The sequence below is a fragment of the Oryx dammah genome, unplaced genomic scaffold, assembly GCF_014754425.2.
Source record: "Oryx dammah isolate SB20612 unplaced genomic scaffold, SCBI_Odam_1.1 HiC_scaffold_13, whole genome shotgun sequence".
NCBI classification, from domain to species: domain Eukaryota; kingdom Metazoa; phylum Chordata; class Mammalia; order Artiodactyla; family Bovidae; genus Oryx; species Oryx dammah.
In genome coordinates this window covers 42994222-43007502 of record NW_024070197.1, presented here as the reverse complement: position 1 = coordinate 43007502, position 13281 = coordinate 42994222, and the positions used below count along the sequence as shown (strand labels likewise).

The window sequence follows — 13281 nt, the reverse complement described above, 5'->3', positions numbered from 1 at the left end:
GTGAGGGAATTGTAAAAGACCTGTTCTCTACATGAACAGGGATTACTGCTTGCTGGTAGAGACAATATTTTATCTTACACATTTGAAGCAGATAGGACTGTAGTTGATAGTTTGTATAGTTATTTTTGTTCTTTGGTTTTTTACAGATGAAAGCAGAAAGTATATGATCTTCTCAAGGTCATACAGCTAGATGGTGGTACAGCCAGGACTCAGGTCTTAGATTTGTTTGTTTGAAGTATCATGTTCTTTCTAATTTCTTTGTAGTCATTCACTGATTTAGTTAAAATATATCACATGCCTACCATGCTAGGCAACATACTAATAATGATACAAAGGTTGTAAAGGTGTTCTTTTTTCCCAAGGGTAGAGAGTCTACTGGAGAGAAAAGGTAATATATTATTATAATGAAAAATTATTTATTGTGTGCACAGGTTACTAAACCAGGGTTGAGTAGGCAGAGACTTTTTATAGGAGGTGAATCCTAAACTGAATTTTCTGCAGGTACAAGTATGAAATATCTGTAAGTAGCTCATAAGCAAAGTAAAAATTGTGTTGTTTAGTCATTAAGTTGTGTTCGACTCTTTTACAGCCTCATAGAGAGAGCCCGCCAGGCTCCTCTGTCCATGGGATTTCCCAGCCAAGAATACTGGGTTGCCATTTCCTTCTCCAGGGGGTTTTCTCAACTCAGAGGTCTAACCCACATCTCCTGCACTGCAGGTGGGTTCTCTACTGCTGAGCCACCAGAGAAGCCCAAAGTAAAAATTAATTCACCACAAATTTAATACTGTATAAAAATGTTATGGACATGACTATAATAGAGGACTGAGTAATTTGGTAGGGATCAATGATTATACGAAGTTGGAAAAACTTTTAATATGTAGAACTTACTGGGAAGACATTCATTTAGTAGAAAAATATTGAGAGACTTATTTAGAGAATATAGAAATGTTTTAAAGAAAAAGCAACTATTAGACACTGAGGAAAGTAAATTTACCACTGAGGTAAGTTTATATGTGTGTGTGTGTGTGTGTGTGTGTGTGTGTGTGTGTGTGTGTGTGTGTATAAATTCTGTTATAGAACACATATTTAGAGGCTTTATTTTTACTCTTATGGCCCAGCTCAAATGTTACCTCTTTATGCCTTTCCTGATCTTTTCTGTACATAATTAATTACCGTCTAATACATGCTACTGCAGTATAGTGCTTTCTATAATATAGTGCTTTGTATCTCTGCTAAGATGTATATCATATTAGTGTCTGTGTTTTCTTCCCCTCTAGAATTTTTGAAGGCAGGGATTCTACCCTATTGATTTTTGAATCCATTTTATATGATCATCATGTTTGACATCAGATAATTGTAGAAAGGAAGATAGATAAGTAATTTAATTTTGATTCTGAATACTTGTTTCAACTTTAAAATTCTGTGCCCCAAATGTCTTAATGTACTTAATGATAAGGTCCCCTACAGTGTCTCTCCAACTTGTATTTCTACCTCTATTTTCCAGTTTTTTCCTTTTGTATACTCTGAAATGGTCATACTATGCCTAAATATGTATATACTTCCTTCCTTCCATTTCTTTATTCCTGAATCCTTTGCCTGGCCTGTCCTTTCAATCCCTTTATAAGATCCCTTCAAATGCTAATTGTTCTAAGAAGCTTTTCCTAAATACCTTGCCAACTGTGCTCTCTCTTCTGTTAATAGATCACCTTATACATAAACTTGTGCTTGCTTCTCTTAGGCCATGTTTACCATATTTTATTCAGTATATGATGTGCTCTTCTTGTGCCGTTACTCCTTATCTCCCCCATTTAGATTCTGAACTTCCTGAGGGTAGTGGCTTTTGTAGTTTCTGCAGAGTTGCTTTGGATGTAATGGAGCCAATAATATTTGCTTAATTAAATAGAAAGTTAAAATTGGACTGATGTGATCTTTTTATGAATTTGTAAGATAGTACATTTATTAGAGTGAAATAAGATGATAGATCTTAAAGAGGAACTTAATTGAGCATTGTGTCAGTTGTAGAATGAAGTGTTTAAATCAGAAAAGGTGACCTTTTTTTTAGATTTTTGTGGGCACTTTTTTCTAGTTTATCTTTAGTTTCTATTTTTATAACTAACATTGACTACTTACGTGTGTCTTGTCGCATACGAAATGTATATCTTCTTAGGTATAAGGTATCCATTTTCCTCATTAGATGTTCATTCTCTGAATGTACTTTAATAAAAGCACAAATACTGTATTATGTTGGTAATGTATCATATTGATATTTACTTGTCTGTATCTCCTTTCAGAGGTCAGTTATTCATCATCCTAGTGCCTGGAAGTTGCTTCTCAATAAGTGTTTGGTAGAAGAGTAAGCAGCAAAATTGTTTTCTTATTTAAAACTTCTCATATTTTTGATAAGCTTTGGGTTACATAAATGTAGAAAATACTTTGCTATAGTATAACCTATCATAATGTACAAAATTCAAAGACTACCACCATTTCTTTCCTAATTGGAATATTATATCATAAGCGTATTTCCAGAACAGTGTTCTAAAAAACCTTTAACTATTTCTTTTTTTTTTTTTTAACTATTTCTTAAGAATAAAACAGATGTACAAACCTATAGTACATAGTATAAATTTGGAAATGTTTACTGTTATCACAGTAATTGGGAATATATGAACTAATGTCATATGCTTTAGGTGATTTACTTTCAACGTTCAATTGGGCAGTAGTTTTTGTAGTTCTGAACTCTTGAAGTAATAGACTATATATATTCAAGAAATTATTTTAATCAATTCTAAGATGCATATTTTTTCTCCTTTTAATATCTCTGAAATTAGGATGTATCTCAGTCACTGTCTGCCTGGTGGTTGTCAGGGAGTAGTTGTCGGTTGGCTGTGTGTACAGAAACTTAGTCATAGCTATTTATGTTGCCATCACTTCAGTTGGGCTGTGTACATTAGTACTGTACATGTTTAATTATTTTAAAGGTCTCAAAAGATATACAGTTATTCGGCTTTTAAACAAAAAGTTATTCACAGAGACAGAGCAGCAGAGCATAAATTTAATATTCAGTTCAGTCACTCAGTCGTGTCTGACTCTTTGCAACCCCACGGACTGCAATACGCCAGGCCTCCCTGTCCATCCCCAACTCCCGGAGTTTACTCAGACTCATGTCCATTGAGTCGGTGATGCCATCCAATCATCGCATCCTCTGTCGTCCGCTTCTCCTCCTGCCTTCAATCTTTCCCAGCATCAGGGTCTTTTCAAATGAGTCAGTTCTTCGCATCAGGTGGCCAAAGTATTGGAGTTTCAGCTTCAGCATCAGTCCTTCCAATGAGTATTCATTATTGAAATTCATTATTCATATATTCATTAGTGAAACAGATATTTGTTGTTGAAGAAATGACAGCAATTCTACATTTTTTTTTACAGAGCAACAATCAGGTGTTTTATGGACCAAAAAGGGTACTTCTTGGAAGAAGAAACTGTCAAATCCTTCATAATAAGTCTACTTCTAAAAATGTTTTTTAGAAGTTATAGATAGATTATAAAATAAAGATTCAAAGTGATATAATTTATTTCTTCATGTTATATCAACTAATGATGTACCTTATATTTGACAACATACTGGATTTCATAACTTCTGTTGTATTTCTTCTTTTTCCCTCTTGGTAAATGATCATACATCCATTAAAAAATATAGGACATTGCTTTCTCTGATTAATGGATTAGGTATACATAGATGTTCCCTTGTCTAGTGTCTATAGCGGAACATAAGATATGTTCCAGATAATTGATTTAACCTACTTTTTTCTTTCTTTTTCTTTTTTTTGGGTAATGCTATGTTCAGATTAGAGCACATAGCCCTCTGTCCATTTAGTCTCATAGTTATAAAATCTGGAAAAATAATTTCTCTCTTTCTGTATTTTACTTTTTCTAAAATTATGTACTTGTTAAAGTACTTGTATACCATTGTGATTGATAAGTCCATTTCCAGGTAAAATTAATGTAAATTTACATAGTTTTTCCTTCTCAGAAAAATTTCAGAAGTATTTTTTCATTTAAATTGTGAGCAGACATTGTCTTTAGGAAATGTATATTTTCTAATACGGACCTCCCAAAATATAAGCTCTGGAAAAGTTTTTTAGACATTTGCTAGTTTTTGAATAAACTAATATGTAGAGGAGCAAGAATCTTCATTTGGGTTCTGTATACAAGACAGTGAGGGCAGAACTCTAAATTACCTTTGTTGAAAAGGTTTGGAATAAATAATACAATCCTGAAACAAAATTGGCAAGTAACCTATTAGATCCTTTCCACACGTAAATTCTACGTATGTTATGTGATGTGTCTGTGTATAAATGTTGCCATTTTTTTTTCTCTTGCAATTATCTTAAGACTAATTTATTGCTTAGCTTAAGCTACTGTTTGTTTTTGCCTCAGCTTGATTATCAGTACATTTTATTTTGCACAGTTTAGTAAATATAATAAGCAGTAGTTATATTCCAAATGATTTAATGGTGGGAGACAGGGGTAGAGTAATATAGCTGTTAACAAAAAGGTGCTTGGTTTAGCTACATGGGTGTCTGTATCACTTGGCTCTCAGGAGACTGATCTTCCATGGTAGCTGAACAAGAGAATCATGGTAGCAATATGATACAGCATCTCCAACATACCACATGTCTGTGTTGTCTATCAGCTGACCAGATGGCTAACTTTTATCTCATTTAGGGCCAGCTTATCATGACTTCATACAATTGCTCTTCTTGCTGTAATTTCATGTGTACCCTATAAAATTGTAGCTTTATCTGCTCAAGAGGTGTAGAGCAAAAGATCACAACATACTTGCTAATCTGAGAGGATCTGTTGTCGGTTGCCTTAGCACAACATAACTTTCAAGTGTAATACATAAGTATTTTGTACATGCTAGAGCTGTTGGGAGTGATGGCCATTTCATGGTATGGGAGAGTCTGACATTCCATTGTCAAGGTTGCTTTACATTCTGTCATTATAATATGTGAACTTCAAACTGAAGTAATATGTTATTACTTTCAAATGCATATATATACATAGTCATGTCCCCTGTAGCAGCAACTTTTTCCTTGTAGGGAATATCACTGAGCTATTTGCAATGAATTACTCTACCAAAACATACTATACAGTGAGATTGTATGTTTTTTAAATCATATATAAACTTTGTTTGTAAAACTTTAATGAATATTCATTATTAAACTTTGCTTTTGTTCTTATTTCCTAGGATTCTGACACTTCATGACATGTCATTATCCAGAGCAATAATGAACATTGACCTGTTACGGATTAGTTGATGACCTTTGGAAATGATCCAATAATATCTGCTACAGAGAAACTGAATGTACTCCATTTGGAGTGAACAGCCCAGATTATTATTGAAGTTTTCAAGATGACAGATCCCATGATGGACTTTTTTGATGATGCCAATCTGTTTGGTGAGACCTTAGAAGGTTTGCCAGATGATGCATTTGTACAACCAGGACCTGTTTCACTAGTTGATGAATTGAACTTGGGTGCAGAATTTGAACCTTTGCACATAGACTCACTGAATCATGTTCAAGGTACTCCAACACATCAGAAGATGACTGATTATGAACAGTTAAATCAGTTTGATTCAATGAAATTTCACCAAGTTAATCAGTCTTTTGGTAGCCCAGCTGAACATGTGTTATCGCCACACTCTCAATTTAATTGTTCTCCAATCCACCCCCAGAACCAACCCAATGGTTTGTTTCCAGATGTAGCAGATGGCAGTCCTATGTGGGGCCATCAGACAGCTACTAGCATTTCAAATCAAAATGGGTCTCCTTTTCACCAACCAGGACATTCTCACTCTATGCATCAAACTAAAAGCTTTGTGGCACACCATGACTTTGCCTTATTTCAGGCCAATGAACAACAAACACAATGCGCTTCGCTACGCTCACAACAAAACAGAAATAATCTGAACCCAGGGCAAAATTCTCTTAGTCAGTCTAAAACTTTTATGGATGTTAATGTTTCTGGTCCACACAGAGTCAGTGTTAACCATCCACCACAAATGAACAATGCATCTACTTCACAACAGTCCCTTTCGATGCAGCAATTTTCCCAAACATCAAACCCTTCAGTACACTTCCTCAAGTGTAGCAGTCACCAAGAAGGTAATTTTAATGGACCTTCTCCAAATATGACTTCTTGTTCTGTCAGTAATTCACAGCAGTTTTCTTCACATTATTCCTTTTCCAGTAATCATGTGTCACCAAATAGTCTTCTTCAACCCTCTGCAGTTCTTGCACCTAATCATACAAGTCAGACTTTATCTGATTTTACTGGGAGTAATTCCTTTTCACCTCATAGGGGAATCAAGCAAGAATCGACTCAGCATATGCTAAATCCTAATACATCACTGAATTCAAATAACTTCCAAATGTTGCATTCATCACATCCTCAGGGTAATTACAATTCAAAATTATCTCCTGTGCACATGAACTTCCCGGATCCTGTTGACTCAGGAACTCAAATGGGCCATTTCAGTGATCATGTAGAAACTAATGGCTTTTCATCTTTGGAAGAGAATTTACTTCATCAAGTGGAATCTCAAACTGAGCCATTCACAGGACTTGACCCAGAAGACCTCCTTCAAGAAGGTCTCCTTCCCCAGTTTGATGAGTCAGCATTTGGGCAAGATAATTCAAGTCATGTTTTAGATCATGACCTTGATCGGCAATTTACTTCACATCTTGTAACACGGCCTTCTGATATGGTTCAAACTCAGTTGCACAATCAGGCTCGGAGTTGGCATTCATCCCTTTCTAATCATCAGCATTTACATGATAGAAATCGCCTGTGTTTACAGCGACAGGTATGTAACTCTTATTTTGGTTTGGAGTAGCGTGGGGGTTTTACTCACTGAGTTTATTTCACATGAGACATATTCAGAATTTCTCAAACTCAATAATGCTCTCAGGTGAATGTGCATATTTTGACGTAGATTTATATTGTTTCAGTAGTCTTACATTTGAAAGTCTTTCATGGATTTGCTCAAAGCAATAAACTTCTATTATTTAGATTTTTTAAAAATATATATCTTTTATAAGATATTAAGACATCTTTTGTAACTTTCAGTTATGATTGCCTTTGACAGAAAGATTTATTATCAAAAACAAAAAATAACCATAATTAAAAGGAAAACAATAGATTGGGAATGTTTTATTGCCAATATAATGGACATAGAGTTAATATTCTTATAAAAATAATTTGATAATTGATGAGATCTCATTAGGTGATAAATAAAATGTAAAAGCTGAAATTCACAAAAGAGGTTAGTAAACTTGACATTCAGAATGATATGCAACTTTAGTAATAATTCAGCTGCAGTGTGGTTTCATTTATATCAGAAAATTGTTTTAATTTGATGCTTAATATTGGCAAATTTATAGTGAAATTGGAATCACATAGCTTTGTAATTGATAGATATTTTGGAAAACAGTTTGGTGGCACGTGGCATATTTGAGTATAAAAACTTTATTACAATAACCCAAATATGGCAAAAGTAATATACCCAAAGATATTTCTCTTGCTGCATCTAAAATGGAAAATTGGAAACAACACAATTTATTATCATATCTATATTGGATGAACTACTGTAGGCATTAAAAAGACTTTGAAGACTAATAATATGTTAATAATGGTGGAAAAGCATAATTCAAAATTAAGATCCCAGTAAGGTGGTTAAGAGGACAGGCTCTGGTACCACACTACTTGGGTTAGAATCTAGGCTCACGTTGCTTATTAAGTGTTAACAATTTCGGTGCATCTCATTTGCTTCATCTTTAAATATGGGATAATAATAGGGCTTTGATAAGAATGAAACGAGTTATAATATGTAAAGTGCTTAAAACTGTGCCTGGCATATAATACATGCTTAGCATATAATAAGCACTTAACAAAAGTTTTTTAATTATACTTTTTTCATAGCAGTTTGGAAATATACTTATGAAAAATAAATAGATTGTTTTAGGGTAGCACAATTGCTTTTCTTGCCTTTGCTTTTTTATAGTTTTTGTCATATGAATGTATTACTTTAAAATTCTTTTGGTGTATTTAATGTAGTATTTTATCAGTTTTCTGAAAGTTTGTTGTTAAAGATTTATAAAATTGCTTTAATACCTTGCTTACCTGTGAGATTTGGTAGACAATGAAATATAGCATGGTTCTTAAAATTAAGTATTTACGGACCATTTTTTTATTTCAAAACTTCGAAGTGTCTGAAAAGGATAAAATCTTTATCTTTTGCTTTGTGGGTCATGATGTTTTTAGTACAGCTTTTGAATTACCTAAATAGATTAAAGATATTTAAAAGCAACTTGTAAATTCTCTTTCTCCCCATCTTTTTGTTGCCTGAATATAATATTATGATTTTGCTCCCTCTACTGGAAGAGGGTCAGGCATCTTGGACCTTGGGGAAAAACTACTGATCAAACCCAGGATCATCTATTCACTTTTTATGTATATTTCTGACTAGTTTAACTAATTAATTTGTCCAGCATATAATTGAAGTTATTAAATCTGAAATTTATTAACTTCCTTAATTTTATTTTTCTAAGGATTGTTTTTAAATTCATGTTTTCCTAAACATGTTCTACTGACTTTAAAATGAAGACTCTCTTCTGTAGATTTGAAATGAATGGAGAATAATTATAAAAATCTAAAATAGTCCCCAATACTAATATTTAGATATTAGTACTAAATCTAATACTAATACTCAACCTTAATGCTATCTGAGAGAAATTCTTTTCACACCAATCCATCAGCCTTTAATAAATCATCTTACCTACACTGATACATTCATTCATAAGGCCTTCTTTAAACCTACTCATCTTCTTGTTTCAGTGTTTGTTTCATTTTGCTAACTTCTTATTCTTTTTGTTACATGTTTAAAAACTGATAAAGGGCAAATGTTTTTGAATACTTATCTGATTTACTGAAAGTCTGTTCTCAAGTTTCCTATTATTTCTTTGTGTTAAGACTTAGAGTTGTGACTTTCTGATTGTGGGGGTGGAGAGAAGAGATGGATCGGTAGAGAAGATAGGAGATTATAATATGGTTAATAGGGATTGGATATAGATTTTATATGTATAGAATTATGTCAGATATCCCAATATGTGAAATTAAACTGTATTCAGTATGTATAATTGATGATAAATTTTGGCAGAGCATATATAAGTCTTTTATCAGAATTTTTTTGCATTTTCTGAACAATAATGGTTACTACATAGCCAAAATGTTGTATTATTACAGTTCTCCCCAAGTTCTATGAAAAGAAATTTTTTCTTAGGGTTTTTTTTTTTTTTTTAAGTCTCTCGCTTAAATGCAATAATTTCATTTCGGACTAAATTAGCATTGTTAATTATGTATATAGAAGTTAACAGATTAAAAACTAAGAAAGTGGCATAATTTTTGGTTTATTAGAATTTTAAAAGGACACATATTGTTATAGGCAAAACAAGATATTCATTAATCTATCATTGGAAAACTCATGGGTGGCACTCTATAATTTTAGAAAGCTTCACTGAGAATATTAAGTATGTAAAGAATATCTGTAAGCCTTCCGTTTTCTTATTCCCCAGTTGAGGTGGAGTATTTGTGGATATAATTTCAAAATCTTAGAATCTGTGTCAGTCACTAAAAACTGAATATTGCTGAGAAAATTTCTTATATAATTGACTCTAGAATTTTACCATTTAAAAAAGAGAAAAGAAAAAAGTGAGGTGCTACAGGAAGCATTTCTAAATGTAAATACAAAACATAATAGAGAAAATACTAACTTCTTTTCATCTCTGGTTGTTAGAGCAAAGGAATATTGAGAGTAATACCATAAATTTTTCCTTGCTTTTTTATGATAAATACTGCTCTTTAGTGACACAGAATCTTTCATTTTTGTCTGATTATTTGTTAAGTGGGAACACTATATGGAGCACTGTGTGATCTTTCAAAGTTTGTAAATTAAATTTACTGTAAAAGTTCTATAGCAGTGAAAGATATGTGGGATAGCTAAAATAGCTATCAGCATAGGAAATAGAATTTTAGGTTGTATGTAATTGTACATAATTCCTTGTTGGCTTTTGTATCCTGATGAATTTATAACTTTATTTACTACCTTGAATTTTTTTTTTAATTTTCCCTGAAGGTAGGGAAACCTGCCTTTTTTATAAGCTTTAAAAAAACTTAGAGAAAGATTTGAACAGCCTATGTAAGGCACATTTTAAAATACTGGATTTGGGGGAATTCCCCAGTGATCCAGACTCTGCACTTTTCACTGCCAAGGGCCTGGGTTCATCTCTGATTGAGGAACTAAGATCCCACAGGCTACACAGTGCAGCCAAATACATAAATAAGAAAATACTGGGCTTCTTTTCTGACAAAAATTTAATATATAATTATTATTTAAAAATTGAACAACATAGAAAACAGATGAAAAATGAATTACTTGTAATATCGCTACAAGAAGATACCATTATTGACATTCTGTAAGTTTCCAATGAGATCTGCTGTCTGTCTCTTTCCTATGTATTTTTGCATTTTTAAGAACAAAGTTGGGATCATAGAGTTTATGCTCTTTGGCAAATTGCTTTTTTGTAATTAGTATTATTGTAACAAATTATTGTTACATTTTGCAACAAATTAATATGTTGCAGGCATTTTTTCATGTCTAAAATATTTTTCTGAAAATGATTTTGAATGGCTAAAAGTTTGCCATCTTGAGTTTGCTAAGGATGCTGAGTGCTAAGTCACTTCAGTTGTGTCCAACTTTGCAACCCCATGGACTGTAGCCCGCCAGGCTCCCTTATCCATGGGATTCTCCAGGCAAAAATACTGCAATGAGTTGCCATTCCCTTCTCCAGGGGGTTCTTCCTGACCAGGGATCGCACCTGTGTCTCTTATGTCTCCTGCCTTCATTGGCCTGCCGGTTCTTTACCACTAGCGCCTGGGATGCCCAAGGTTGCTAAAATGCGATATAAAAGTAAAGTTGTTATTGAGATCTGGGAAAAATCCGAGTTAAGGTAATTAAAATATTTTATGTTTTTGTTGTGTTTATTACTGTAATACTTCAGTTTGAAGTAGGTATGTGATAGTAAGCAAAAATTAGAATATGCCCTGTGATAGAGCATTATGTTTGTGCCAACACTGTTCTAAATACTTAATATATATTATTAACACATTGATCCTTCACAGCAGTCCTTTTATTTGGAGTTAGTTAACTCCTTCAGTTTCCATTTGAGGAAACTAAGGTACAGAAAAGTTAATTAATATACCCAAAGTCACACCTGACTAGATTCAAATCAGATTTAGCTCCATTATATAAGGTCTTAACTACTTTCACTTTATTTTGGAGTATATTAATGCAGTGTGATGTTTAACAATAATATGCTAAGTGATTCCTCCCTTCTCACTCTGCCCCCTCCCTCAACCCCTTCAGTAATATACCTTAACGATGAGATAAAAACTTGCTTTAGAGTCTTTAAGTGAAGACCATTCATTTCGTATATTCTGACTATATTGACAGATAGTTTATTCATTATCAGAGGAAAAGACAACCCCAAAATAAAGAACAAAAGTAAAGTGAAATAACTATTGCTTCCAAAAGTGTTTTGACTTTTTAAAAAATAAGATTGTGTTTAAGATGATAATAACAAATGCCCTAAAGGTAAACCTCATAATTACCTTCAAATATTTGAAGGACTTTAGAGGCCGGAATTGCATCTACCAAGTGGAAGTCACAGAAAAGTAGATTAGTGTAAAGAAGTGTGAAGTAAAACACTTTCACTGAAAGCCAGGAGGTGGAAAATGGACTAAATTGGTAGGTTCTTTTCAGCTATTCTGTGGTTGTAATTTTGAGTTTCTTTGTGAGATGTATTATTCATACTGCCTGTTTAGCTCCTGAGTGGCAATTGCAAATAATGAAGAAGGGTAAAAACATGTGACAAGTTCTCTGCTATCCAGGAATACCTGGGAATTATTTATCACAGATGGGTAAATTTTCCAGACAGTGGAAGTGTGTTCTATTAAGCTTCAAAACCTTTAATTATATGGCTTTCTCCCAACCCCCACCCCAAGAGTGATGGTAATGGTGGTAGAATGATCAGTTAAGAAAAGATGAAAAAACTCTTAAAGTTTTATAGGGAGGTCTTATATGTTCAAATTTGTGATAATTTTTGTTACACCTCCAGGAATCACCCTCACTTAAGTAAAAATTTTAGATATTTGAAAGTTATCTTAGAAGCACAACTAATTTTTCCTGTAAATGAAATTACTATTAAAAAACAAAGTGGAAAACTTCCTAAAACTGAATGTAAATCTAAAGCAAGGAATTTGCTATACTTTGCTCATACCCATTGAGTTCAAAGGATCCTGAGGTCTTTGCTAGTTATTTTTGGTTTGGGGTTTTTTTAATAGTGGTAACTTTTCCTACATCAAAAAGCCAACATATAATGAATAATTTTAAAATTTGTCATTCCATTTATGTCCCAGGCAAAAATTAGAGAAAAAAATGGCCTAAGTAGTATTTAGATTGTTTTATTGAATAATTTAAATTCTTATAAAGTAACATCCCTCTATTTATCAAAATTTATTTGCATCTTTATACATTTGGTATGCTATTGCTTATAAGAAGTTGCAAAATTCTTAGTTGTCTAAGCTAATACACAAAATAGAATTCTGTGAAGGAATTTCCTGTTCAGTTGGGTTTTGTTTTTTCAGATAAAATGGACTTGTTTTTTTCGTTTTGACATTTCTGTCGAATCTTCTGTATTAAAATGTTCTGTTTGGACTGGAAATTTTTGTAATATTAGCTACTTCTGAAATATCTTAATTATTAAACTGTGTACTATAATGTGTTAGAGGGATTGAGTTCTGCACTGAGTAATGACATTCTAGTTGTTAACAGTAGCTTTAAGGCTGTTGACTTCTGACATGCATACTTAAGGGTGAGAGGTGAACAGGAAGTGAATTCCAGGGGTGGGGAAGAGGCGGCAGTTGGTGAGAAATTTGTGGATTTGTGCAGTGTGTGAAGAGCATGAGATTCAACCCAAACTTCAAAGTAGGTCTAACAGAGTTTTATTGTATTGAGTTTTTTTGCTTTTGTGTTTTACTCTTTCTTGCTATTTTTTTTAAATGGAAGTGCAGTTGATCATATAAGTTACAGGTATAGCTTAATTTTATTGAGGTGCACTCTCAAATACCTTAGAACTTCTCAGTCATTTATCCTTATTAATG

The 13281-nt window shown here is 33.1% G+C and overlaps 1 protein-coding gene across 9 annotated transcripts in view; it reads left to right on the top strand.

The window, feature by feature from the left end:
• Window positions 1–13281, top strand: part of CHD9 (chromodomain helicase DNA binding protein 9) — a 219269-nt gene that overhangs the window by 84754 nt on the left and 121234 nt on the right. For 7 of the 9 annotated variants that reach the window (XM_040253575.1, XM_040253580.1, XM_040253582.1 and 4 more), the window contains exon 2: window positions 5249–6868. In XM_040253575.1, coding sequence (XP_040109509.1) covers window positions 5414–6868 — 1455 coding nt within the window. In that variant the 5' untranslated portion in view covers window positions 5249–5413. Of the gene's footprint in view, window positions 1–5248; window positions 6869–13281 lie in introns of those variants that run through there. The other 2 variants (XM_040253584.1, XM_040253583.1) reach the window with 1 other exon arrangement.